Genomic DNA, 26561 nt, shown 5'->3' with positions numbered 1-26561 from the left:
CAGGTAGGCTGGCCTGTGGGGGTGTGGGAGGTATTTTAGGATTGGCTCTTCTTAGAATAGCAGCAGTGCCTGGGTGGGGTCCTGGATACGGTGAGCTGGGGTGGGAGGAGCTCTGAGCTCGAGGGGACGCGTGTGCCTGGCGAGCTGCACGGAAGTGCGTTGAGCGCACTGGCGCCCGTCTGCCCTGTGGCTGGGTGGTAGTGGGGGTGTCCGTGGTCCTGGTGGAGCCCCCAGCGCAGCCTGGCCTGGCAGCTCTGAGCGTGCTGTGGATTATTTCCGTGAAGCTGCGCTGAGAAACGTGCGGTGACTTCTGAGTTACCGTTGAAACAGAAACACCCAACCGGCTTTTCCAGTGCGTCTCGCCTTTTCCCGGACTGGCCTGCTTCTGCCGCTCCCTCCTGCCCGCCCTGCTGCGGGTGGGGCCCTGCAGTCTGGGAGCTGGCTTTGTGTGGAAGGGCAGGAATCCCAGGGTGTGTTGGATTGGGGGATGAGGGGGAGGAAGGGAGGGAGCATGGCCAGGGTAGGCAGCGTGGGACTCTCTGCACAGAAGGCACCTTGTCCTCAGGGCAGAAGCCGAGCTCAGGTCACTCAGTGCTGCGGGGAGAGACCAGGTCCTTCCCTGCCTAGGCGCCGTGGTCAGTAGTGGGATTCTTAAGTCCGCGCCCCTTCTGGCTCATCTTTGGACGGTCACTTCCACAAGGCAAGCTAGGACAACGAGCAGGCGGTGCAGATGCCGCGTGGCTTTGGACTGGGGAGTGTGGACCGGCTGCGGCCTGCCTGCCCTCCGCAGGGCCCGTGCTGCGCGCGAGCGGTTTATCAGGGTTTGGGCCCTAGAAAATCCTTGCTGAGGGCTGAGTAGCTGATGCTATGATTCCCTTCCCCAGGCTCCTGTGGGACAGGCCTGAGCTCACCTTGGCTCCTCCTGCTCCCAGAAGCCCTTGGGTGAGGAGAAGGAGCTGGGAAGCCCTGTTCCTGCTTCTGGCTCCTCACCTTCCAGCTGTTGTCTGTCGTCGTCGCGCGCCCTTGGGAGTTAGGCAGCCCGAGGCTCTGGGCCTGATTGTGAACCTGCAGGCGGCCCCCTGCCTGTGATGCAGGAAAGCCCTGCCCTGTCGGGGGAGAAACAGCCTTGTGGCAAGCGACCACGCCGGTCTGCAGGTGCCCACGGACAGCATTGTAGCCTGTGGTGGCACAGCATGTGGACAGGGTGTGTTCTGGGGTTTTCTGCTCACGCGTGTTGGGGAAACTTTGGGCAGGGCTGAGCGCCTGGCCGGAGCAGTGCTGCCCAGAGGCCTGAGCGGAGGCCGCTGCACTGGCTGTTCGCTGGGTTCTTAGCAGGCTTAAGTATATGTCACCCTTTAACAAGTTGAGTTGCTTCAAAGAACTGGAGGGACCTTCCACTTTTTAAAGCCATGTGCTAGAGACCTCTGTGGCAGTGTGGGTTTATGTGGTTAGTTTTTATTTGGAGTCTTGCACAGGACGTCTGTTCCGTATGTCAGGGAGAGCCTGGGTAAACAAGATGTGGTGCAGACGTTCCCAGGCTGAGGGTCTCTCCTGAAGCATGGTTCTCAGCCCACATTTACCTTTGGCAGGAGTGGAGGGCCTGGTTCCGCTTCCGTGTCCACTGGGGCGATGGCTCTGGATCTCACTCAGGGGGGAACAGTGGCGTGCATGCGCTTGAGGGTCTGTGAAATGACTGGGTGGTCTGTGCGGGAGGATTGGGGCCCCCGCGGCTGTGGCCAAAACGCTGTGTGCGTGGGGGTGGGGGATGCCTTGGTGAGAAGAGGCGTCCTTGTCCCCTGTAGCTCCGTTTCTGCTCTCTCTGGGGGTCAGTGAAGGCGACACTGAGGCTGGAAGTCTCACTGGCATCTTCTTGGCCCCAGGAGTTTTGGGGGTACGGGCAGGGTAGAGGTCCCCCTTCAACGTCCATCAGCTGGCAGCTCTTCTCTTTTAGAAGTTTTTATTTATTTGGCTGTCCTGAGTCTCAGTGTTTTATGTGGGCTCTTTAGTTGCAGCAGGCACGATCTAGTTCCCTGATCAGGGATTGAACCCAGGCCCCCTGCATTGGGAGCACGGAGCCTTAGTCACTGGACCACCAGGGAGGTTGCTGTCAGCGGTTGTAAGTGCTGTGCCTACCTGTGCCAACGAACTCCTCTCCTTAGGTCTTGGACAGGCAGCAGCCTCAGGGAAGTCCGAGAGAGTGTGAGGAGCGTCAGGCGTAGTTCTCACAGCTTTCTGCCCCGTGGGGACGAGTGGGCCTGAGAGGTGCCGTGTGCGGCGGCATGGGATTTGGTGCTGGAGCCAGGGCCACGTCCGTGCTGGGGGGTGTGGGCTCTGCCTGCTGCTGAGATGTGACTTCATTTGGAGGCAGTGATTTCATCGTGAACAACAGCAGGAACAGCAGCACAACGTGTGTGGCGAGGGCGGGGCAGGCCCCGGATTAAGAGATTGCTGGCTCCTGCTGACAGAGGCGTCTGTTAATGATTGTGAGAACTGTCACTATTTTTACTGCCTTCCCGATAGGCCGCTTGGCACGGCGCCCGGGGTGAACCTGCAGCGAGAATGGGGGGGGCAGCTCCACCCTGTGTGCCGGGCACATGTGGGGCGGCTCTCACTCAGGGAAAGCAGGTGTGCCCGGGGGCTGTGCCGCTCGCCTGAGACCGAGCTGGCACCAGCCTCCTGCCTCCTGTGGTGTCTCGGCTGTTCTGGCCGCAGAGCAGGTGATGCTTGTCCATCTGAGGGTAGTTTTGTGACGTTTGTGTCCCCTGTGGTTTTTACAGGGATCTGAGACCCTTTTGAAATTCATTGCAGAATATTGTCGGGGGAGAGGTGGCAGGTGCTGGATTTTGCGGTTTTCTGGGGAGCTCCTCAAGGCCTCCAACCTGAAATGTTCGTGTGCTCCTGCTCTAGAACCTCAAAGCCTTTTGCCTTTTTATACTGAATCAACTGTTGGAAGAAGCCTTATTATCCTCATTCTACTTACTTTGTTCACACAGGTGTTTATGGGGGGCCTGCGTGTGCCAGGCGGCATTCAGGGCACAGCAGGCAGGGCGCCTCTGACCTCAGAGGGTGTCCAGTCCATGGGGAGGCAGATAGTAAGCAGGTGAATGCATCCAAATCCAGCGTCACATCTCAGGAAGGACTGAAGACGAGGGCAGGAGGGGACTCCAGACTCACATGGGCCTGTTAGATGGCCGGGGAGAGCCTCTCTGAGGAGGTGACACTGAGCGGAGACCCCGGGCAGGAGAGGTCTGGGCGGAGGGAGCCCCAAGACCACGGCTGGGGTGTTGGAGGCTGGGCACTGAGGTGGGAAGGGGCTCGGAGCCCAGGGTGAGCAAGGGCTGCGGGAGCCTGGGGCCACTGGACTCCCCTGGAGGAGGATGCTGGGCCTGCGAAGGGACCGCCAGCGCGCGCAGTCCCCCTCCTTCAAGCAGGTCTAGGCGCAGAGCTGGGAGGCAGCGGAAGGCGTCGGCCTCAGAGTTGTCACCTTGTACTCGTGCGTGGCACGCTCCCTTTGCAGTGAGACCTGCTGTCCTGGGCGGCGGTGCTAAAGTTCAGCACCGACCCCACCACCACCCCGCCGGCCCTCCCCAGCACTTTCTCCCCTCCCGCACTGTCATTCCTGTTGCAGAATCTATCCCTGATCAGAGGTTCCGGAAATGTGGGATGGAGGGGTTGGGCCCGAAGGTCAGCCCCGGGATGAGGACCTGGGGCTTGATAACAAGTTTATGGCTGGGCTGGAAGCGCTGGGTTTCCTGACAGCGAGTCCTGCCCAGCAGGCTCACCCTCTGTGTCCTCACCCTGACATCCTGAGTGGCAGCGCAGGTCTGGCCGGAGCTTCAGACGGTCAGGAGCTCAAGAGGGCCTCTCGATTTCGCCTCCCCGCATGCACGTTTCCCAGCTGTCCTCAGGGCACAGACCCATAGCCTAAGAGCCCCTAACTTGGCGAGCTTCAGTCTAGAAGGGCTCTTGTTCATAGCAGCTCCCCTTTCCTGGGCTGCCGGGGGCTCCGTGTGGTGTCCCCCTGACTTCTTCGCTGCACTAGCCCTGCTCCATCACAACGCACCAATGGTGGCGTCTCGCCATTCACGGTCTTTCTGTTTTCTTTTTGATGGAGAAAGATTGTGTAGATGAGACTGCAGGGGAAGTTGGCGGGGTGATAGCAGGCCTTCCCAGAGCGGTTAGTAGGTTAAAGGTGCGCTGTCTCTAATCCAAGCACTCACCTGGAGGAAGCAGAGGCAGCAGAGGGCAGAGGAAGGATGAGAAAGGTGTGTGTCACACATGACCAGCCAGAGGGACAGTGCCCCACAGGCTGGAGACTGGCTCTCCAGGGGAGTGCTGAAAAAAACAATCCTCACCTTAAGCGGGGCTGAAAAGCTCCTCTCAGGGGTCCATGATGAAAACTCGTTGAAAAGCAGCGGTCCTGCGGGGGAGCTGTGGGCCAGGCCGAGTTGGGCCGTCCGCCTCTGGTGGCCGACCTGTAGACTGCCGTGCGAGGGAGTGGTCCCTGCTTAGGCAAATGTTACAACTGAGGGCACGCCAGACCAGGCCCCTCCAACCTTCCCCGCAGACCTGGGTCCGGGGGCCTCGGCCGGGTGGCAAGTGGCCCTCCTCAGCCTTGCCATATGTCACCCGTGCAGGCGGGGCCTGCCTGTCCTGGCTCTCACTGTCCGCTCTCCGAGCAGCTGGACAGGCAGCACTGAGCAGACCCAGCGTCTTTACGGGGCTGCTCTTGGCATCAGAAGGGCTGGAGCAGGGACTCCGCTAGCAGTCTAGTGGCTAAGATGCTGAGCTTCCACTGCGGGTGGCACGAGTTCAGCCCCTGGTTGGAGAGCTACAGTCTCACAGAGCTGTGTGGAGCAGCCAAAAATTAAAGAAGAAAACAGAATAGTGGAAATAGTAACCACTGGTGGAGATCTCGCCTGTCCCGCCCTGCTCCAGCCTTGAGAGCTGGGGCGGTCAGGCTGAGCCTCGGGCAGGTGGGGAGCTTTGCCTGTAGAGGACAGGGCCTCTGGTGCAGGGCGCTGGGGCCGGCCTGCCCACCCCCGGGGTCTGGACGTGTGGTCAGGTGAGCCGCGTGCTTGCTCACATGCAGCGACCCAGTGGGGCAGGGTGCAATCGGTTGAGCGAGACGAACGGGCAAGCTAGTGGCTTTGATGTGGCCCCTGCGTGAGCGTGTGTGTGTTGAGGGGTGGCAGGCATATTACAGGAACAGGCAGCTGAGCGTCGTCATCTCTTACCCAAGATGTTCTTGGAAATGCTCTTGTTCTGAGTGAGAATTAGGAAATGGCCTTCTATTTTAGGAGCTTGGTGTGTATCACACGTTGATTGACTCGTGGTGCTCATGTGTGCCTGTGGGCCCTTCAGAAGGGTCCTGTCGGCAGAGAGACCCACAGTGATGGGAGGGCGTGAGGAGGCTGGCCCTGCACCAGGCAGCCTGCAAAGGAGCCCAGGACTCAGGCGGCCCCCCTGGGTGTTCCAGGCTGGGCGTTCTTGGTGCAGCGTGGAGGGAAAGCTAGAGGGCAGGCCTGGTGCCCCGTAGGAGGACGGGAGTCTGGGGCCGCAGGTGTCCTGGAGAGGTTAGGTTTGGGGAACAGAAGTAGTTCTGATGGGGCCTGGGATTGAGGGAGGGGATGGAATGCGGTGCAGAGCAGGGGATCTGCGTGTTGTCCATCTCAGGTGACGTCTAGGGTTCCGAGAGAATCCACGGCTGTCATTACAGAGCTGTGGCCGAGGTGTTACCAGAAGACGGCGTGTTCCCAGGCCGAGGGAGGAGCTGTCCCCTTGTGGCTGCTCACAGGCCCTCTGCTTTCCTCTGTCTCTGGTGTTAACTGGCTCATTTTCTAGCAAAAGGAAAGGGGGGGGAACCGCATTCTCTGGGCTAGGACTGAAACACACAGGGCCTCCAGGTTCTGCACTGTACCGGCCTCCAGTGGATGTTGCCCTTCTGGCCTGGAGCCCCCGAGCCCCCAGCAGGCGGACTTGCGGCGCTCTGGTGGGCTTCTCCGCAGTCAGCAGCAGGCGCGAGGGAGGGGCCCGGGGCCAGCTCACCTGCACGTGGGCACAGCTCACCCACGCGGGCTCTCCCGTCGGTGCCCCCTGCCTCTTTAGCGGCCTGCATGTGGGCTGCTGCTCCCGCGGCAGGGACCCTCGCCACTCAGTCAGACCCAGGCTCCACCCTCACCACCTGGGAGAGAACCCCAGGGGAGCCCAGACATCCCGAGCTGTGACTTGAGGGCCCCGGGAGCTCCTCTGGGGGAAGTGCGCAGGGCTCGTCCCCCCTCTGCTCTGGCAGGGGCTGGGGGACTAGGAGGAAGGGCAGGTGCCTCTGGGCTGCTGGGCCAGCTGACCTGTTCTTAAACCCAGTCAGGTGTCACCCTCTGTGCAGGCTCAGGTGAAAGGGTAGCTGCTCCCCAGCCTAGGGCTCAGCTGGCCTGTTCAATGAGCAGCAGGTGTGACCTGAGCTCTGCTGGGCCTCCTGCCCTCTGGGCCTGTGGAAGGACGGGGAGGCGGGTCGGTGGCCAGGACGTGGCTGAGGCAGCATGGAGAGCGGGGAAAAAAGGCCCCGCGCTGTCTGGGAGGGGTGACGGGGGTGTCCAGTAGTGTTAGGGGGTAGGGTGGGGGAGAGAACAGAGCCTGAGCACGGGTTTCACCGGAGAAGCCTGCTTCTCACCCTGTGGGCCACACTGTGCACCGGAAAGGGCCGCCGTCCCCGTGGGCCCAGAGCACCGGGGCACCCTGCAGACCCTCCCGTGGCAGCCTGGGCTGGGCCGACCTGGCCCCCAGGAGCCCGTCCCCGCGGCCTTGCTCCCAGGACCCCACGGGGCTGCTTCTCCCCCAGGTCAGCACGCGGGGCTGAGAGCGGGCCCTGGAGGAGCCCATCCTCCAGGGGAGCCCGTCCCCTTGTCCCGGGATCCCCCGGCCTTGCTCCTGGGACTCCGTGGCCCTGCTTTTCCCCCAGGTCAGCGCGGCGCGGAGAGGCTGTGGTGGCGGCCGTGCTCACTTCCTGTCTGCACGTTTCCTTCTCCCTGCAGGCCTCTGGCTGTACCTGGCAGGGAGCAGCCTGCCCTGTCTCACGCTGATTGGCTCTCCTAATTTTGGGTACAGGTCGGTTCACCGGGACCTGGAGGCCCAGATCGCCATCGTAACGGAGAGCCGGGCCCTGCAGCAGCAGTTTCACCAGGTTGGTTGGGGCTGCGAGGTGGTGGGGGCATAGTCAGGTGCCTGGTTCCTGGGGGCTGCCTCCTGCTGGGGCCCAAGGGTGGGAAAGAACCGGGGTCCTCTAGCGTATGCCGCTGGCCGGTCCCGAGGGAGGCCTACTGCACCCCTCTGCCTGCACCTGGGGCCTGCCCTTCCCTGGCGGGCGCTCTCCCCCACATCCCGGAGGCATGATCTTTCCCTACATGGGCAGAGAACGCTTTGTTCTCACAGGGATGTGAGTACGGCCCTGGTCCCAACCTCTTCTGAGACGGCGGATCAGCTTCTGGGGTAGGAGCCAGGGTCACACAGGACCCGCGCCCAGGTCTGTTAGGGAGCAGCTTTGGGTGGCCTGGGTCATTCTGATGACGACCCTCCCCTAGAGGTGCTTCAGAGTCTGGGGAGGGAGAGGCAGGAGGTGGGGTTGCCACCCAGGTGGAAGGGGCACCCGGGGAGCCAGGCTCTGCGAGTGGAGACAGAAGCCGGAAAAAAGAGCCAACCCTTAGAATGGCCTCAGAGGCCGTGCAGACAGAGGTGGTTTGTTTGGAGCTGCGCCGTGGTGGGGGCTCGGACTGTCCTGGTCCCAGACGGCTGTGCCGAGTCAGCACGACGATCCTTTTGCGCTGAGAACTTCGATTCTATTTGTCTTCCTTCAGAGTGTTTCACTGGGTAGTGATCTGGTCTGGGATTGACTCTGCCGGGGGTGGTGGAGGGACTGCTTGGAGGTGTGCCTGGCCAGGAGCGGGCGTCCCCGCGTGGTGCGTTTGTAGGGGCTGGTGGTGGGCGGAGGCCGCTGTGCTGCCTGCCACTTGCCTGTGTCAGGGGGTGGCGGTGGGGTAGGGCGGGCCCGTTTCCAAGGTGTCTTGGAATTTCTCCGTTGTTTTTGTCAGACTTGTAATAGGATTTCTTTCCTTGCAGCTGTGAGAGGGGGAGGCAGGCATTTTTGAGAGCGAGGGGACGGGGAGGGGTGGTCCTAAGAGAGAACCTAATGCACTTGGTCTTGGTCTGGCTTGGCTCGGTGGACATGTTGTGTGGTCCAGTGAGGACCTCCCACTCCCCTGGGAAGAGACTCCCCCGCGTGGCTCACAGGACCGCAGGCCTTTCTCCCGAGCTGGGGCTAGAGAGTCAGTCACGGGGCACAGGGACCCCCAGCCCCTGCTGCCGGCAGCTAGGGGCCCACGGTTGGGTGCGGGGTGGGCGGGGAGAGCGTTGGGCTCCCGGCGTCAGGAACGCAGCTCTGGTACCCAGAGGGGCAGCGGTCTCAGCCTCCTTGCGCGATGGTGGTCTTTCCGTTTAAAGTCAAGAATGAGTGCAGATGAATCCTCCCTGCTTCTACGTGTGTCTTTGTGTTTGATCGCCTGGAGCAGTGCTGGTGGACTTTGGGGAACGTAAGCACAGCACCTGTGCACGTGAAGCCTGGGTGATCCTTTGGGTTCGTGAATTTATGACCTTTACGACAAAGCCTCTCCAGGGGAGGTGCCAGCTTCCCTCCTGAGTCATGGGAGCATAGATAACACCCCCGGAGGCCAGCCCCCAGAAGTGCAGGGGCTATGTTAAGCCTTTATTCTTGTGTTTGGGAATTACTATTGCGAAATCCTTGGAGCCTTTGTTGATGGACGAGGAAATGGTAACTGCCTGGTTCCCCGGGATCTGCCTCCTGCGATCTGGGAATCTTGTCAGTGCCTGAGCGGGGCCCTGGTGCCGGGAAGGGCCTCACCGGGGCCGAGGGGAAGTGGCGGCGGTCGGGCTCTGGGCGGCCAGCGGGAGACTCTGATCTGCTCAGCAGATCATAGATGCTATGGTCAGGCTTCCAGCAAATGCCCGCTGAGGTTCCAGCAGGGGCCAGCCGGCCTCAGGGCGCTGGGGTGAGAGGAGCAGCGGCATCTCCTGGACCTTGGCCTCGCTGCTGAGAGCTGGGTTTCCCAGATGTAGAGGGGTCAGGGTGCGCCTGGCCCGAGGACCAGGGCTCTGGGCCTGGGCTGATTTGGGGGAGCAAGTCTGTGCCCAGAGTCCTGGTGCTAGCCGCTCTCCCCCTGCTCCCTGAGTAGGGGGGTTGAACCCACATCCTGAATCTTGAGAAAAGTTGGGCTGCTTGTGGTCAGGAGCTGCTTCCCCAAATGACATATTTGGGATATTTTATTTTCCTTCCCAAACCTGAGTCCCAAGGGCTTTTGTTGGGAGGGTGGCAGTCCGTGCCACTGCAACCCTTTCATTCTTTAGAGGCATGCTCACCTCTGTGCCTTTAACATGCAGAAAGGCATTTCTGGGTAACCCCACCTATGCACTTACATACCGGGACAACAGCCACCCTTTGGAGAGGCCCCTGTGAGGCCCGATCCTGGGACTGCCCAGCCGTACAACCTCCCCAGAGCCCAGAAAGTCCCTAAAACCCCGCTGCCCAGGGCCCTGCCATCAGAAGCTGCCTCTGGAGTCCTCCTGGGGTCCCAGGGAAGGGCCCTGTCCGTGTCTCCCTGAGCACAGGAGTGGGGAGATATTTTTATCCAAATCCACAGTCCTTCCCTTCACTTAGTACGTACAGTAAAAACTGAAAGCTTCCTGGTTTTGTTCGGGGAGCACGGTTCCCCACTGGTGACCTAGGGAAGCCTCTCTTGAACAGCATTGTGACCCCGAGCAGCTGACTTCCTTCTCCTTCCCTGTGCGGAGGCTGTGAGGAAACTTAAAGTGTTTCTGGTAATTTAATTGAGATCTTGGCTGCGTATTCATTGGAAAAACATAAAGCTGGAGCCGGGTCTGTGGAGACCGCCGCAAAGCAGCCCCTGGAGGCCAAGGCCGGCTCCTCCGACAGGCCTGTCCAGCCGCGGTCAGTGGGCGGCACAGTCGGCTCGGACGCGAAGCGCCAGGGACCCCGGCCCAGCTCACAAGGGAGTGAGCACGCACGCTGTGCAGGAAGACGTGGAGTCGGGCACTAGATTTCCCCAGCCCTTGACGGGAAGAGCTGCGGACAGGCTGTCGTGTTCTGAGGGCGCCGTGTCCCCGCCTCCTCCCGTCCTGACTGGGTCACGGGTTGGCCAGGGACACGGCTTCCGTTCCCGGCCCCCAGCAGGTCGGGGGGCGGCACCCCGGCACCCCCTTGGGGCTCCTGGTGCCAACGTGGTTGGAGTGTTGGCACAGCCAGTGCTGAGGGAGCCTCACTGGGGCATGGGGTAGTCAGGGTTTCACAGATGAAGGGACGTGAGGCTCGGAGAGGGAAGTCACAGCTCCTGACTGCTGCCTCTGCCTTGGGAAAGCTTCGAGGATGTCATGTTTTAAAAGAGAGGCAGTTTTTCCTCTCAAAGATTTTTATATTCATTCATTCATTGTTGGCTGCTGGGTCATCGTGCTGGGTGCGGGCTTTCTGCGGTGTGCAGAGCGGGGGCTGCTCTCTGCTGCCGTGCCCGCTCTCGTTGCGGAGCACAGGTTCCAGGGCGTGGGCCTCGCTGCCGCGCGGCACGCAGGATCCTCCCAGACCAGGGGTTGGACCCACGGCCCCTGCACTGGCAAGTGGATCCTTAGCTGCTGGGCCACCAGTGCAGTCCTCTTCTCAAACACCATGTAAGACAAGGCTTATGTCAGCTTTTTTAAACTCGCTTTTAAATAGGAAAGTAATATTCGTTCACTTTAAAAATGAAGGAAAATTAGAAGACGCTGACCCTTTCACCCAGAGAGAGTCACTGAAATTGTTTCGATCGTTCCTAGCCGGTCTTGGTCTGTGGGCTTATGGAGCGTGTCACTTGGTTTTCTCTCTTTAATGGCGTTAGGGCTGTGTTGTGTGAGTTAATGCCCCGCCAGTGCCTCGTACTCAGGCTGCGGTGTGCCTCCCCATGTCGTTAGGTCCGTGTTTCTCCCGGGCGTGGTTAGCTCATGGTGAACGCTGGCGTGTCCTATGGTCTGTTATGCCTAATTAGCTGGTTGTTGGACATTTAGGTGCTTTCCAGGTTTTCTGTCATAAATGTTGGCATGATAAATGTGCATATACAGAAATCTTACTGCATAGTTACATTCTTGGGATAAACTCTTGCAAGCGGAGCTTTTCAAAGCTTTCGATAACCTTTTGCCAAGTTGCTCTCCAGGCGGGGACCTGGCCCCCTGCTTTCCATCAGCTGTGTCCAGGAATGCCTGTTCCCTCGGCCTTAGTCAGCAGGGACTGATGACGTTACAACTTTGTGCCAGCTTGAGAGAAGAAAAACCGTGTCTCGTTTAAAAAAGGACCTTCATTATTTTAATTGCACTGCCTCATTTATTGAGGGTGTACTTTTAAGTATTTCCTCCACCAGGTGAATTCCTTCAGCTCTAAATTGCCAGTCCCCCACGCATCTGTCTTAAAACTGTAGACACCCTGGCTTCCTAGCTTTCCCCAGGGATGTTTCACAGGGACGACCTGTGCCAGGGCCCCTGCGGAGCCCCAGGCCCGGCAGGCCGAGCGGCTGGTCCTGGAGCCTCCCCGTGACTCCTGGTTGTCCCTCTTCCCCAGGAGCAGGAGCAGCTCTACTGCAGGGCAGGTGTGGTGTCCTCTGCCACCTTTGAGCAGCCGAGCCGGCAGGTGAAGCTGTGGGTGAAGATGGTGACTCCGCTGATCAAGAACTTCTTCTGAGGATGGCAGGTACTGACCTGGGGTCACTAGGGGCCACAGGTGGTCCTCTCCAGCTGGGATCCTGGGGCCTCTCGCAGGGGCTTGGGGGCGCTCTGATCCGTCCTTGGTTACCTGCCCAGGGGTGTGTGTTTGGGGTCATGGGTGGTTATCGAAGGCTTGGAAGCCTGGTGCTAATGAGGCAGCCCTTTCACCCTCCGTCAGGTCCGAGTGCCGTGGTGGGGTCAGCGTGGTGGGACGTGCCTATGCTCGCCCATATGTGGGGGCCGGAAGCGGCCTTGGGGCCAGGGCCTCATGGCCGCCGGACACCGGGGTAGATTCTGTGCCTACTGTCTGTCGCGGAGCACAGGGTTCTGGAGGCAGCGGGGGCGGAGGGGCAGCACGCATGGTGGGGGCACCCAGGCTTGCTGCCTGGGCCGTGCAGGGCGGACGGAGCCTCAGACAGGCTGTGACTCCGTCTCCCCGACACTCGTGGCGTGCGCCTGCGGACACGAGGTGGTCTTGGTGACTGGTGGTGGGACTCGCTGTGCTCACCCAGAAGCCTGCCGAGAGCCCCGAGGCCCCGGGCCACCAGCTGTGTCCCACGGGGACAGGAGCCTTGCAGGATGGCCCCCAGGGCTGCCGCCAGGGGCGGGGTCTCTCCTGAGTGACCCTCTGGGTTGGGATTCCTCTTGTGTGACCCTCTGGGCTCAGATCCCTTTAGACCCTGACCTGGCCCCAGGCGGATCAGTCTCGGGGTGGGACGTGCTGGTGTGGACTCCGCTGGTCCAGCCAGGCGGAGGGGCTCGTGGGGGAAGGAGAGCGAGCGGGCAGGAGCACAGGTGGAGGCTTGAGCGGCCGAGCGGGGCCCGTGCTCGCCCCGTGTGTGTCCTGGGACCACGGTTCTCTCCTCAGTCTCACTTTAAAAGGTTGTATTTTCTCAGTTCATTTTTTTCTCAACGTTTTACTTTATACTTTATTCAGATAACACAAAAATTCAGAGAGTAAAAAAATACTGGAAGGCCGAGATGCAGCTGCTTTCCTTTCCCCCAAGCTGCCTCTTCTACCTGCTGCTGTTTCTCTCTACCCGGGGCGCTCCTCCCCTGCCCCTGAGGTCTGCGGGAGCAGATTTCAAAAATCTCCCAGCCCGGCGTGGCCCGCTCCGCACACCTTCAGGTGCTTGAAGAGAGGACTGGTGCTTCAGGTCCAGAGACGAGGCCTCCCGGCCCCAGGCTTGGCCCTCACCCCTGGCAGGGGCGGGGCGGTGAGGGGAGACAAACAGGATTCCAGACCTGCGTGTCTCCCTGCAGAGGGCCTCCGATGGTCACGTTCGCACTCGGTCCTGGGGGGCTGGGCTCCGGGGCTGGGGCACCCCATCTGAGCCTGGAGCGGCCCTGGCCCCGCCCCCGGCCCAGACAGGTTGGGGAGTGGGGTGGAGCCGCGACCACGGCCACGCTGCCCAGAGCAGCGGCACATCAGTTAACGCTGACTTCAAGCCAGCTGTTGAATCGTCCTGTGGAGGATCAGAGGTGGAAGCCAGGGGAATGCGCCGGGCACTGGGTTTCTGTTTGGAGGGAGGCTTTCGGTAAACAGCGTTCACATTCTTGCAGGGGCTGTGGGCCCGGAGCGAGCCTGTGCCACACCGGGCTTGAGCGATAGGCAGCCTGCTTGCCTTGTGGCTGCCGCCTGCCTTCAGGACCGTCCTGGGGGCAGGGGCTCGCCCAGCCTGGGCCCCTCCCCTCTCCCCCCCGGGGCTGCTGCTGGGCTGCTGCGCTTTCAGGTGCAGCGCAGTGCTCGTCCCAGTCTCTGTTTCCGAGACTGGATTGCAGCTCCAAGGTGCATCGTCTCACACAGTATGGAGAGAATTTTGCCGACCCGCTGTGTGTGGTGTGGAATGAATGACTGTTTTATTTCAGGCTCTGGAGGCAAAATTGGAAAACCTCCCCATTCTGTGGTTATCACCAGGGATTAGGATGACTTGCGTGGTGGCCACTGGCAGTCCTATGTTCTCTAGTCAGAGTGGTAGCTCTCCTGTCCCTCCAGCCTGGACACCAAGGGCTACAGTGACCCCTCCTGGCCAGCAGAGGCGGCTGCCCGGCATCCAGACTCTGGCCAGAACCTCTGCTTCCGAAGGGGCATGGACCCCCCAGATCCCAGGGAAGGAGGATTTGAGGGATACTTTTCCTTCTCCGGCTCAGCCCCACCAGACCCAGGACTGTTGCAGATCACTGGCCTCAGAGGTGGGCCTTCGAGGACTGCTTCTTCACCCCTGGATTGGATGGGAATCCTTGGCAAAAGGTTTTTACAAAACTTCAGAATCAAGGTGAACTTAGAAAACGAGGCCAGATATCCCTTGGCGTGGGGAGTGTGGGGTTGGGGGGGCAGGTTCCTTTACTCTGCTTTTAAGCCAGGAGACACTGAGGGTCCAGCTCATGAGCCACCCCCTGCCGGAGTCTGTTATCTGGAGTTTGTGGGCCCTGCTCGGTGCCTTCCTTGTCTCCTCGTTCTGTCTGCACCCATCCCCTGGGGTAGCCTTAAGGGCAGCCCAGCTGCTTTTCTGAACTATATGCGTTGGCGCGGCCACGCAGAGTCAGGCAGGTCTGGGCCTTGGTGCTCTTGGTCCTGCTGAGGTCATTCTGGCTGCCGATAGGGACACTGTCCCCCAGCCATCAGACAGGAGCCTTCCCAGGGCAGCTCCAGGAGCAGCACCAGGGCGGCCACCTGTGCCCCTTGGAGCTCAGGGTGCGATGAGACGGGCCACCTCTCGTCCCTTCCCTGCTGGCTTGTGGGCAAGGCTGTGTGTGGAGGGCGTGGGGCGGGGGGCACCTTTCCTGAACCTTGTCTCCTGTGCCAGAAGCACAGGGGGGCTGGGGGCCCTGGCCTTCCTGGTGCCCACTGCCATGCTCAGCCCGGGTCGCAGTGCCCGAGGACACACTCACCCCAGGGTTTCTTGGCCGCTGATTAGCCAGCCCTCTTCTGCTGACTTGGGTGTCTGTCCTTCATTTTCTGATTTTGATTCCTAGATGGTGGGTGGGTTAGGTTGTGTGAAATTTCTCTTATTTCTTGAGGTAGGCCTGTATTACTGGGATCTCCTGGAAGTCTTAGAACTGGTTTTGCTTTATCCCACAGATGTTGGAAAGTTGTGTTTTTATTTTTGTTGTCTCCAGGTATTTTCTGATCTCCTTCCTAGCACGTGATGCTTCCTGGTGAACATTCCACGTGCACTTGAAAAGAATGTACATTGTTTTTGGATGGAATGTGCGCTAGTTTTCTAGAAAGTCCAACTGGTCTGATGTGTCATTTGAGACAACTGTTTCCTTCTGATTTTTCTGGGTGATCTGTTCGTTGTTCTAAATGGGTGTGAAAGTCCGTTTCTCGCTTTGCATGCGTTACCATTTGCTTTATGTGTTCAGGTGCTTCTGTAACGAAGGTTACGTCTTTTTGTATTGATCCCTTTATTACGTGATGCCCTTGTCTATTATAGACTTTGCTTTAAAGTCTGTTTTGGTGGCAGTAAGTGAGAACTGTTGGGGAGAAGGGCGGGAGCTGAAAGACAACGAAGATGCTGCCCAGAACTGAGCAGGTTTATTGTGACCTCCCTTTGTGTTCAAAGTGGTCCCTCCGGTTCCCAGCAATCTCAGAAAGTAGGCAGTTGACAGGGAAGTACTTGAGGTGCATGGAAATGGCCCCTGTTTGGAAGCAGTTTGTTTTTCAGATTTCTGGGGCAGGGAGGAGGCATTACCATAACTGAGGGAGGTTTCCTTCCTTCAGAGAAGCAAGAATGCTTTAGGGGACAGTGCCTGTGGAGGTGGCAGCTCCTGTTTATACAGGAACAGAACTCCCTGGCCCCTTAGTGGTGGGTGTTTACATGTAGCATCAGGGCCAAGGGTGTGACTGATGGTGGGGGGAAGATTAAGCCAGCAGCCCCAGTAGGAAGTCAGGCTTTGGGGGTTTGGTTCCTGGGATGTTCCTCCGGCTGCTGGGAATCGGGGCCTCACCCCCAGGCCTGTGCCAGGCCCCTGGTGGCCATCAGGCGCCGAGCTGAAGGCCAGCTCAAGTGAATCAGACAAGCCTGGCTCAGTAGCTTCATTGTTTTAATCCTATCCACCCCCTCTCTGATGAGTCCAGATGTGCTTATGAAGTGCCTCAATTATTTAGGAGAACAAAAAGCAGTCATCAGTTCCTGTGAGAATAAATGACAGTTGCAAGACTGGGATCCCAACTGTGAGTCTGAAGTTGCCGTCAGGACCTGGCCCAGGGCAGCGTGGGCCTCTCTCCAGCTAGACCTGGAGGAGCAGCGCCACAGCCGCTAGGACCCACTTCGCTGCCTTCTCCTTGGTCTTCAGGTTAAAGGTCCAGACGTAGGTGGGACCGCGGATGCGCGTTTTGTACACGGGACACTCATAGATGTTCTTGGTCTCCATGCGGTCCACAGGGATGGCCTTGATGAAGATGACCGGCATGGCTGGCGTCAGCTCTTTCAGCCGCGCTTCGGCGATGACTCCGGTCTGGATGTCCCAGCGAGCTCCTGCAGGGACGGCATGCCTGAGGGTCAGGGTAGTCCATGGTGAGGTGACTGGTTCCCGTCTGTCGCGCTGGCAGTGAGGGAGGGGTGGGGCCCGCAGAGATGTGCCGGGCCCAGACTGGCACCGGGATCACCACACGTGGGGCTGCGAGCAGAGGATGTGGTGGGGGGCGTCTCGCTGCGAACGTTGGAGGGAGGGCTCAGCCCTGAAGCCCTGGCCTCCATTGTTTACATTTGTGGTGTTTTCAGAGCCTCATGTGTCAGCCTTCTTGATTTCAGGGGCAGGAAACTAACTCCAGCTGAAGTGACCAATCAAAGCTCCCCGCTCCCCTCCCCCTGTGGCGTCTGCCCTGTCCACGCGCAGTGTAAATGTGTCTGTGCACATAGAACTGTTGTTACCTTGAACCAGACCTGTTTCTACTCACCCTATTTAATGACGCTGAAATTTCCTGTAATTCCACAATAAACATGGAGAACGTCTGCTGCTGTGCTTATCTCTGGGGATGTGGGCAGGGGGGCCCCTGACACCCCCCTAGGTACGGGGGTGACATCTGTCGCGGGGGAGGGGCTGGCGCTCAACTCAGCGGTCCTGTCCGGCCTCGCTTGGTGCAGGACGGGGTGGGGACTGAGTGAGCGCCAGCCTTGAGTCCCCCTCGGCCCCTGGGACCTGGCCCCGTGATGGCCTCGCACGGGGCTCCAAGGAGGGCCAGGCCGCCATGCTCTTGGGTCTGGGGTGGGGTGGGCTTCTGGCCCTCTGCCCTCAGAAGGCACACCTGTCCCAGGCTCCAGGGCCCTGCGCCACCAGCGCCAGCTACCTTCCATGAAGAGCCCGTAGACGTAGGAGCCCTCCCGGGGGGGCGCGGTCATGTCCTCCCGGTTCTTCTTGGTCACCTCCACGGACAGACACATCTTGTCCAGCGGCCACTCGTTCTTCCTGGCCATGGACTGCATGATGGCCGTGAGGAAAGACTGGGGGTTGAAGAAGCCGGCCAGCCACACGGTGGTGGGCAGCGCGAAGTCCGTGGTCCAGGCCTCGAGCTCCTGGGGGGCAGGGGCGGGGCTGAGCTGGGGGTGGGGCCGAGCTGGAGCTGCCCCGCCCCCACACCACTGATGTGGGCGGTGGGGCCTGGCCGCCTGCCCAGGGTGCCCTCTCGCTGTCTGGGCGGGGGCGCTCAGTGTCAGAGGCTCAGGTCTGAAAGGGTGCTGCTCCCATCCCGGGTTCCCCAGGAGGTGGCCGCCCCGATGGGAGTTTCTGGAGCCTCTTGGACCTGCTGGGAGGGCCTCTGCATCTCTGGCTACGGGAGCTGCCACCTCGAGCTCACCCTGGGCTTCCTTCGAGGGGAAGTGCCTGCACTCTGAGGCCTGTCTCCCTGAGGTGTGGCCCAGGCGCTTTTGGCCCTGCTCTGACCAAGGCCGGGCCAGCGGGGACCTCTGCACACTCCTGCTCCCCAGCCTTGCTCTTCAGGCCCTGGGGACAGGTTTGCTGAGCGTACAGCGGCTCCCTGGAAGCCTGTCCTTACCCTGATGCGGAGCAGCAGGTCAGCGTACCAGGCCGCCAGCCCCATCATGGAGGGGTAGGCCCGGGCCACCCAGGAGTCGGGCACGGTGTCATAGAACAGGGCTGTGGACAGGTCCTCCATGTCGGTTGTGATGGTCAGTTCTCCCTGGGGGACACACAGACGGGGCTGCTGGGACACTCAGCAGTGACACAGACCCAGGCGTTACTGGCCCTGAGGTGCCCACTTCTCCAGCCGAGGGACCTCGAGGGTGCGGCTCAGTGGCCTCAGGCTCTTTGGCCTGTGGCCGAGGGTGGTCAGCCTGCATCTAGGTCCTGCCCCAGGTCCTGCCGCCCGTTCTGACCTTCAGTCCCAGGTTCAGCTCCTTCAGTGAGCGCCGCATTTCGTTGGTCAGGATGTTCATCCTCTCGCATTCCTGGAAGGCGACCACCACGTAGGGGGTCTTCTCGGCGGCTTTGGCCATAATCTCGGCCATGTTGAACGTCTCCGGAATCTTCTCCAGGATCTCGTCCAGCACGGCCTTCACCTGGAAGCCAGGCCCCAGCCGCCTCGTGTCACTGGGCCCCAGCCGTGCTCCAGTGCCAGGCCAGGGCACTGCCCCGACGTTCACCTCCAAGCCCAGGAGTGAGGCAGGCAGAGTTGCCAGGAAAAGGGGGTCATGGGGGTGCAGCCCCGGGCTCCATTGGGGAGGGGGACCTCAGTCTCATCGTCAAGGCCACCTGGCTGTGCCCTCGGGAGCGTGACCACTCTACCCGGCGCCTTCAGACGTCCTGAAGGCACTGCCTCCCTCCCCTATCAGGTCACCTGGTGGTCGTGGGGTCGTGACCCTGTCCTTGGTGGGAGCTGTCTGTGGGGACGTGCTGGTCACCCCCTTTCAATGGGTGGCCCCCGTGGTGGTCCCTTACACCACTGCCCACCCGTAGACCTCTGGTCAGTCATTGGAGAAAAGGTCGTGGGGTTTCATAGCACCGAGGCTCCGCTCCAGTCAAGAATCTCGACTTCCCCGTGCTCGCGGGGCAGGGCCAGGGCCACTGGGAGCCCTGGGGAGGGAGGCATCGTGTGGGGATGGCGCTCTCTAGCTCGGCGCTCAGTGCTTAGTTTGGGGCTGCAGCAGCCAGCTGGCAGGCCCCCTGCTGGGCGGGGGTCAGACACCCACCTTCTCCCCGCGGGAGACCCCGGTGCCGGCCCCCGAGTCTGTCTCCTTGGGCTGCATCTCCAGGACGGTGCGGAACAGCTTCTCCGAGGTGACTGTCAGGAAGCCGATCTCTGCGTTGGGGTGCAGGCCGTACAGGTAGGGGCTCTCGGGGGGCAGGTTCTCGTCGATGTATTCGTGGTAGCCCTGTAAAAGGGGGTTGGGTGAGCAGGGAGAGCTGCGCGAGCTGGAGCCTGCGTCGTCCTTGCATGAAGCCTCACTTCCCAGAACCTTCCGTCCACCCCTTGCCCTCTGGGCCGACTCCTGTTGGGGCTGCCCCCCACTGCAAACAGGGTGTTTCCCCTCCTGCTCCATGGAGGACTGCCTCTTAAACCCTCTTTCTGGTTTCTGCCCGCTGGCTTCCTCCTGGAGCGTCTGTCCGTAAGGTCGGAGACGGAGGCCCTCACCAGGGAGCCCATGGGCCAGCACGCCCTTGTCGCTCTGACTCCCAGAGGGCGCCCGTGTCTCACGCGTTCCCCCATCCCTGGAGGGTGCTCTCCTCACCTTGTAGTCCAGGTTGGGGGGGATCTGAAAGCCCGGGGCCAGCAGGATCTCCCCCTCCAGCATCTCCACCCGGATGTACTCCGCCAGGTAGGTCCTGCAGAGCCGGCGGTCCCAGTCGTCGGTGATGTGGCCGCCATACATGATCTCCCCGAAGAGGTAGCGGAGGTCGTCCCAGGGCACCTTCGAGGGGACAGTTGCCATCAGGGGGCCTGCCAGGCCCTCATGTCACCCTTGCCCCTTCTCCCCACCCGTTCTGCAGGGTCACCCGCTACCCTTGGTCACCAGGCCCAGGGCTGGCCCTGCCTCCCCTTTGACTCCAGCCAGCAGCTGAATGGGATCAGCCCCTCCTCGACCCTCTTCCCACGAGGGGCTCTCCAGCCTCCACCCCGTCTCCCTGGCCCTGTGCCCACCTCCCTCCTCCATGCGCTCCCTTGACGTGAGTCCCCCGGCACCGGCACTGAGTCCCTGCAGGCCCACCCCACCCCCGCAATCTGCCTGTCCCCGCCCCCCCATTCCCCCACGTGGGGATGGAACGGGGAGCCGCCTGGGACCTTTCCCTTCACCGCCATCTCCAACAAGAGCAGTAACTCCATGGACAGAGTGTTGGCTCTGGGGCACCGGCGATCTTTTGGCCATACAGTCCAGTTCTTCTCGTCTTCACAGTCTAGTCGCTGACCCCACCCACAGGGCCCTGGTCCCCTGCATACTCCAGTAGCCTTGCCCACGCGAGCTCCTGAGGGCTCTGTAGCAGAGCCAGCTCCAGCAAGTACCCTCTCCCCGACCCCAAAGCCCGATTCTGCCCTGAGGGAACCCGACCAAACCAGGCAGCGCACACAAGCGTCCCCCCACTGGTGGCCAGGTCTCTGCACGCATCCCACGCTCGGCCGCTCTCACTACCCTCGGCTCTGCCCCCGCTTCCACGCTGTGCCCTTGGCCTGGGGTGCCACTCCTTCAGCCACCAAGTGCCACGATTGTGCTCCTCTGAAGCCACTTGGGTGCAGATCCCCACACCCCTGACAATGCTGGGAACCCGTCCCCTCCCCGCCCCTCGTCCCAGCGTGAAGCTGCTGCTCCTGCAGAGCGCTGTCCAGCAATGAGAGCCACGTGGGGGTGCCACAAACGAGACTTCCGATTTTCCAGCAGCCACTTAAGTGGAAAGGTGGTTCTTGCAGGCACTCAGCACCAAAACTATGAACGAGGTATTTCACTTTTTTTTTGTTTCGCACCAAGCTTCTGAAACCCAGAGTGTCTTGTGCCCCTCTGTTGAGACGGGCTGTGCATCACGTTGTACCGCACGGCCTGGGGCCTCACTGCACACACTTCATTTTCTCTCAGGATTGCAACTCCTTAAGGGCAAGTTGGGCATGGATGTAGCTCCTGCAGTGCCCTGCCTGGATGGCAGCTGGTTGCCAAGAACAGACAAGTTATAGTTAATTGAATAAGAACTTGTTGACTTTTTTGGGGGGCCAAGTCGCACAATATGTGGGAATCTTCATTCCCCAGCCAGGAATCAAGCCCAGCCCATCGAGGGTGAGAGCGTGGAGTCCTAACCGCTGGACCTCCAGGGAAGTCCCAAGAACTTACCAGTCGTCTGGTGTGCTCTCACGAACCTTGACTTGGACACTATAATCTCCGCTTCGTTGTCACCTGTGACTCACTTTTTCTCTCTGCTTGGTTATCTTGAGTATGTGCTGAGCTGCTCTCTGCATTCTGTGTATTTGCTTCGGGGACCGCCTCTGTTTCTCCTGCCACGTGGGGTCGGGTACACCCCACTCTCTGCCTCACTGGTCCCCGCAAACGGCTTCTTGGCGGGACGGCCCTTCCTCGCGGGGTTGGCGGGGAGGTGGGACTGACCCCCGGGGGCGGGTGCTGTGTGCCCACCTGCCAGATGGAGTCCCTGGAGCTCTGCTCAGAGACGAGTTGCCAAGCCTTGTCCTTAGAGTCCTGGTTGGCTTTCTCAGAGTTGGGAGGACGGATGGGCCATGGGTGGAGGGTGACCCCATTGCAGGTGTTTGCTCAATGTTGTCTCCCCGAGGCCACGGGCTGGGATGAGGGAAGGTTGGGCCTTGCAGGCCCGGGGCCCAGGCCTGAGCACACGCTGCTGAGTGGGATGCTGAGCGTCCCTCACACCGGCAGTCAAGGGAGCACACGGCGTGTGTCCTGAAGCGGTTTCTTACTCAGGTTCCGTGTGTCACGAGGGAAGCTTCTGCGTAAATGTTGTTACAGGCTCCTAGCTCCCAGCGCCACTGCTCCCCCACTCGAGTCTCCCGGAGTGAACACCTCTGGCGAAGCTGCTGTGACGATGCAGCTCTTCCTTCACGTCTTCCTGTGTCTGTTTGCTTGTGTGAGTGTGCTGAGATGTGCAGCTCGGACCCTGTCGCTGGTGAAGTGACCCCGACCCTCACCAGCACCTGCAGACGGAGACCACCGTCCCCTTCCCCAAGGAGGGCTGACTTCCGCCCGCTCTGCCCTCCTGCTTTCTCTGCAGTTGGGTGTTTTGCCAGGAACTGAGCAAACAAACATTCCAGGCTCAGGCTTGGGTGGCGGCCGTCCTGGGAGGTCTGCTTCCTCCAGGGTCTGAGGACAGCCGGCCCAGGTCTCCCCTCTTCCCAGTGCGTCTCAGCTTTCTTACGATGGGCGGGGGGTATTCTCCACCTCTTGTCTCTTAGCCCCTAGAGCTTGGAGGGGGTGCTCTGAGCCTCAGGCCTTCAGACATCCCTGGGGCGGGTGTCTCGCCCCCCAGGCACTGGGCCCAGCAGTCTGGGTTCCCTGGGAGCCTCGTGGGCCAGCGGATTGTCCACCGCAGTCAGTGTAGGAAGGTGCCGCTGTGCAGGAGTGTGTAGGAGCCCAGGGTTTATGGAGTCCCCTTCTGCCGCCTCCTGGTGGGGGCTCACAGAGACGGGTCCTGTGCCAGGGCCCCACTCCACGTGGGAGATCCCGAGAGGAGCGCGGTAGGCCGGAGGCCGGGCGGCTCTCGGTTCCCAAGGCCATAGCCGCCTCGCTTTGGGGCTCATGCGTGGCCTCACCCCACCTCAGGCCCACGCCCGCAAGTCCCCTCTCTGGGCCACACACAGGCCAGCTGGGGCCCTCCGGCCAGAGTTCCTGGCTGAGCTGCCTCTCTGCAGCCCTCACGGCGGCTTTCATAGCGCCTCACACGTTTGTCTCCATTTTCAACAAGAACAAAAGGAAGCACTCTGCGTCTCCAGGGATTTTTTTTTTTTGGCCTGCCTTCTGATCCTGCGTTCTGCCTCCAGACACTGGCCAGGGAGGCCTGCAGCCCCCGAGACCCTTCGTTGGCTTCCACTGCCCAGGAGCCTGGCCTTTCTGGGGGAGTCCCTGTTCAGGTGCAGGATGAGCGGCTTCCCAAAGATGCTGACCCTCGTGGAGTCATAAAAGTTGCCAGACAGCTGAGGACTGCTGGAGGGGCCGACCAGGGCCTGGGTGCTAACCATGCTCTCAGACGGGTGGGGTCACGGGGAGCCTCACCCGTTCAGGTTTCCTTTGGCTTATGGAACCGAGGGAATGTCTCTTAAATGTGAGACAGAGCAATGGAAAAGGGCGGGCGCCAGATTGGCCCTTACCTTGGGGTTGGCCTCCAGGTAGTTGTAGAGCACGTTGATGGAGATGGTGAGGTCCCCGTTGTTGAAGGGGTATGACCGGTTCCAGCCCTGGGCCCCGAACTTGCGCCTCTCGGCCACCACGGCGTGGAAGTAGCACAGGGCAAAGAGGATGCACTTGAACTCAATCTCCTTGGTGCACATCTCCAGCGTGTCCTGTGGGAGGACACACCCCGGGTCAGGTGGGGTCCACACAGGCGCCCCGGCGGGGCCAGGGCCATCTTTGCTGGCTGCTTCACTGGCGGTGCAAGGGGGGTTGAGGATAGGGGTGGGCCCTAAGACCACTGACTGCTCTGCACTGGTCTGTAAAGTCGGGTAGAGAATGCTTGCTGGCCTTTGCTTTGAATGCAGCTGTATCACGTAAGTGTTGGATACAAGTCAAATACTGATACTTCTTCCTAATAAAATATTCCCCAATATAATTCCTGGGCAATTATTAACATTTCCTCATCGTCTACACACCCCAGACTCTCCAAAAACAACCTGTGAAGGGGGAGGGGATGTTTAGCAAAGCCTTTCAGAAAGCAGGTGGCCCCAGGGAAAGGCAGATCCAGCCCTGAGTCTGAACACTAGTTCTCTCTGGGCAGGTGAGATTTTAACTGGTCTTTGCTAAGCGGGTGGCTCTGAGCAGAGAGGCTTCTGGAAGCTAAGCTCTGTCCTCCTCCCCCGCTCAGGCCTGCGAGCACCACCAAAGTGCTCTGTGGGGGTGGCAGGCCTGGGGCCAGAAAGCCAGATCGGGGGCAGACATCTATTGGGTGGCCACGGTGGGGAAAAGTGCCGGTGAAAAGCGCAGGAGGGGTCCCGCGCAGGGCGGCAGGGAGGCCGCCCCACCTGCGTGAAGAGGTCCAGGGCCTTGTGCAGGTTGGCGTACATGCCCGTGGGCGGCTCGTTGGTGATCTTGATGGCGTTCTCCAGGATGCCCTGGGGGATGATGTGGCTCTCGGGGCTGGGGGCCGGCTCGGCGCTGATGAACACTCGGTAGGCGTCGTGGCTGCCGGCGCTGTGCCGCTCCAGCTTCTTGTCCAGGGTGCTCAGCCACCGGGCCACCAGGTGGATGTTCTGCGGCCAAGACCAGGGCTCAGCGCCCGCATGCTCCTCCCCAGGACAGGCCCCGACCCTGCCGTTTGCCCTTCCCCGGGGTGCTGGCCACGCTGGGTCATCTCACCCAGTGACTGAGGCCCCAGAGTTGAGGCTGGTGCTCAAGTTAGTTCAGGGCCTCCCGCCTCGGTGAGTCCTTCCCGCCCTCCACCCAGCATCAGGGCTGAGATTACATGGTCCCTGCCCTTCCTCTGAGAGGCTTGGGTGGAAAGCAATGACCTGGAGAAAAGGCTACTCTCATGCACTGTTGGTGGGACTGTAAATTGGCGAAGCCCCTGTGGGTAGCAGTTTGCAGGTTCCTCACAGAAAATGAAGGGTAGAACTATGTTGTTACCCAGCAACCCCAATTCTGGACATTTATCCAAGAAAATGAAAACGCCGATTCCAAAAGATACGCGCAGCCCTGTGTTCACAGCAGCGTTGTTTACAGCTGCCAAGGTGTGGAAGCAACCTAAGTGCCCATCAGTAGGTGAGTGGATAGAACAGAGGCACAGGGAGGCATGAGGAACGGTGAGCACTGGGTGGGGTGAATATGTGGGTAAATTAAAAAATCTCTCCTGACGGTAACAATAATGTATCATGGGATTTAAAGTATAAAATCAGAGTGCATGATAATATCAAAAAAGATGTGGTATACCTATATACGTGTGACACACACACACTGGAATATTACTCAGCCCTAAAAAAGAATGAAATTTTGCCATCTGCAACACACACATACACATACACACACACACACACACACACACACACACACACACACACAGTGGAATATTACTCAGCCCTAAAAAATAATGAAAATTTGCCATCTGCAACAACGTGGCCAGTCCTGGAGAATATGCTTCAGTGAAAGAAGTCAGACAGAGAAAGACAAATAGCAAATGATTTCACTTACGTGTGGAATCCAGAAAACAAATGGACAAACATAACAGAGTCATAGATAGAACAAACAGGTGGTTGTCAGAGGGGTGGTGGGAGGAAAGAAATGGAAGGGTGATTACGAGGCGCAGATTTCCAGTTACAAAACAGATGAGTCACGGGGATGGTGGGGAAGGTGAGGTAATGTCTTTGGTGACAGATGGTTGGTAACCGGACTTGTAGTGGGGATCGTTTTTGTAAAATGAACTAAGAGAAGGATTTGAACCCGGGGTCCCCACATGGGGCCAGGCCAGGCCCTGTAGACTGAGGTCCGCCCTGCTGCGGGGTCTGCCAAACCCGGGGAGGGCCTGCAGGGGGGCCAGCGGGGACCGGGGTGGGGGCTTGGACAGGCTGCAGGGCCAAGGAGAGGCAGTCGAGCCAGCACAGGACGGGGGGGCATGTCTTTCTCACTGCTGAAGGGTCCGCACTTGCATCACCAGGACAGCGGTGACGCCCCAGGCCACCTGCTGACCAGGTGGAGCCGTGCTTGGCGTGGGAGACTCCCGCCCCGAGCCCTCCTTCAGAGGCTGCAGGAGTCCCAGCCAGGCTGGTGAATGCGAATCCCCTCCTTCTGGCCTTCAGGCCAATCCCCTCGGGTGCCGAGGCCCGGGGGAGCCCTCCCCCCAGGGGCACGGGCGCCCTCTCCCCCGCACCTGCAGGATAACCCAGTGTCCGTTCTCCGCAGCCACATCCAGGGCGTTCTCGGCCACCACCTCTTGTCCCTGCCCCAGGGACACGTTATGGAGTTTCCCGTTGTCTATGGTAAATCCCAGCTTTTTCCCTGAAGGAAAGAAAAACAGGAAAAGCACGGGGACGGCTGAATGACAAAAACAGAGGCTCCGTGATCCGCAGCTTGGAGCTCCACACCCTCCCTCTCAAAATCTGACACAAGGTCAACGCGTACCGCTTTGGAAGCCATCTTTATTAGGGACACGGCATAATTCGCAACGCTGTGCAACCGTTTCTCTGGTTCCAGGACATTTTCATCATCTGAGAAGGAGACCCCGTATCCATCCCACTGCCCCCACCTGCCCAGCGTCGGGACCACTAATCTGCCTTCTGCCTCTTTGGATTCGACGTTTCAGAGGCAAGGAATTGTAGAATATGGCTCCTTGTCTCTGGCACAACGTTCTCCCTGCTGTCCATGTTGCAAGGTTGGGTCAGCGCTTATTTTTGTTATTGAAGGAAAATTGCTTTACAGAATTTTGTTGTTTTCTGTCAAACCTCAACAGGAATCAGCCATAGGTATACTATACCCCCTGCCTTTTGAACCCCCCTCCCAGCTCCCTTCCCATCCCACTCCTCTAGGTTGATGCAGAGCCCCTGTTTGAGTTTCCTGAGACATACAGCAAGTTCCCGCTGGCTCTCTGTTTTACGTATGGTAAAGCAAGTTTCCATGTTACTCTCTCCATACATCTCGGCCTCTCTG

At 60.0% G+C, this 26561-nt stretch overlaps 2 protein-coding genes across 3 annotated transcripts in view; one reads left to right on the top strand and one right to left on the bottom strand.

Moving 5' to 3' along the window:
• The window catches only part of PGS1 (phosphatidylglycerophosphate synthase 1), a 36267-nt gene extending 19535 nt beyond the window's left edge, over window positions 1–16732 (top strand). Inside the window, exons 8-10 of one of the 2 annotated variants that reach the window (XM_068977692.1) lie at window positions 7032–7180; window positions 11666–11794; window positions 16197–16732. In XM_068977692.1, coding sequence (XP_068833793.1) covers window positions 7032–7180; window positions 11666–11785 — 269 coding nt within the window. In that variant the 3' untranslated portion in view covers window positions 11786–11794; window positions 16197–16732. Of the gene's footprint in view, window positions 1–7031; window positions 7181–11665; window positions 11795–12745 lie in introns of both variants that reach the window. The other variant, XM_068977694.1, reaches the window with a different exon arrangement.
• The window catches only part of DNAH17 (dynein axonemal heavy chain 17), a 97509-nt gene continuing 86370 nt past the window's right edge, over window positions 15423–26561 (bottom strand). The window contains exons 72-80 of the mRNA XM_068977691.1: window positions 25786–25913; window positions 23948–24175; window positions 23081–23272; window positions 19500–19679; window positions 18960–19142; window positions 18147–18329; window positions 17807–17950; window positions 17102–17327; window positions 15423–16289 (exon numbers count right to left, since the gene is read on the bottom strand). Coding sequence (XP_068833792.1) covers window positions 16042–16289; window positions 17102–17327; window positions 17807–17950; window positions 18147–18329; window positions 18960–19142; window positions 19500–19679; window positions 23081–23272; window positions 23948–24175; window positions 25786–25913 — 1712 coding nt within the window. The 3' untranslated portion in view covers window positions 15423–16041. The remainder of the gene's footprint in view (window positions 16290–17101; window positions 17328–17806; window positions 17951–18146; window positions 18330–18959; window positions 19143–19499; window positions 19680–23080; window positions 23273–23947; window positions 24176–25785; window positions 25914–26561) is intronic.

This window comes from Capricornis sumatraensis, chromosome 8 (assembly GCF_032405125.1).
Source record: "Capricornis sumatraensis isolate serow.1 chromosome 8, serow.2, whole genome shotgun sequence".
NCBI lineage: Eukaryota > Metazoa > Chordata > Mammalia > Artiodactyla > Bovidae > Capricornis > Capricornis sumatraensis.
Note: the sequence above shows the minus strand (reverse complement) of the source record. Positions and strands in the feature narration are given on the sequence as shown.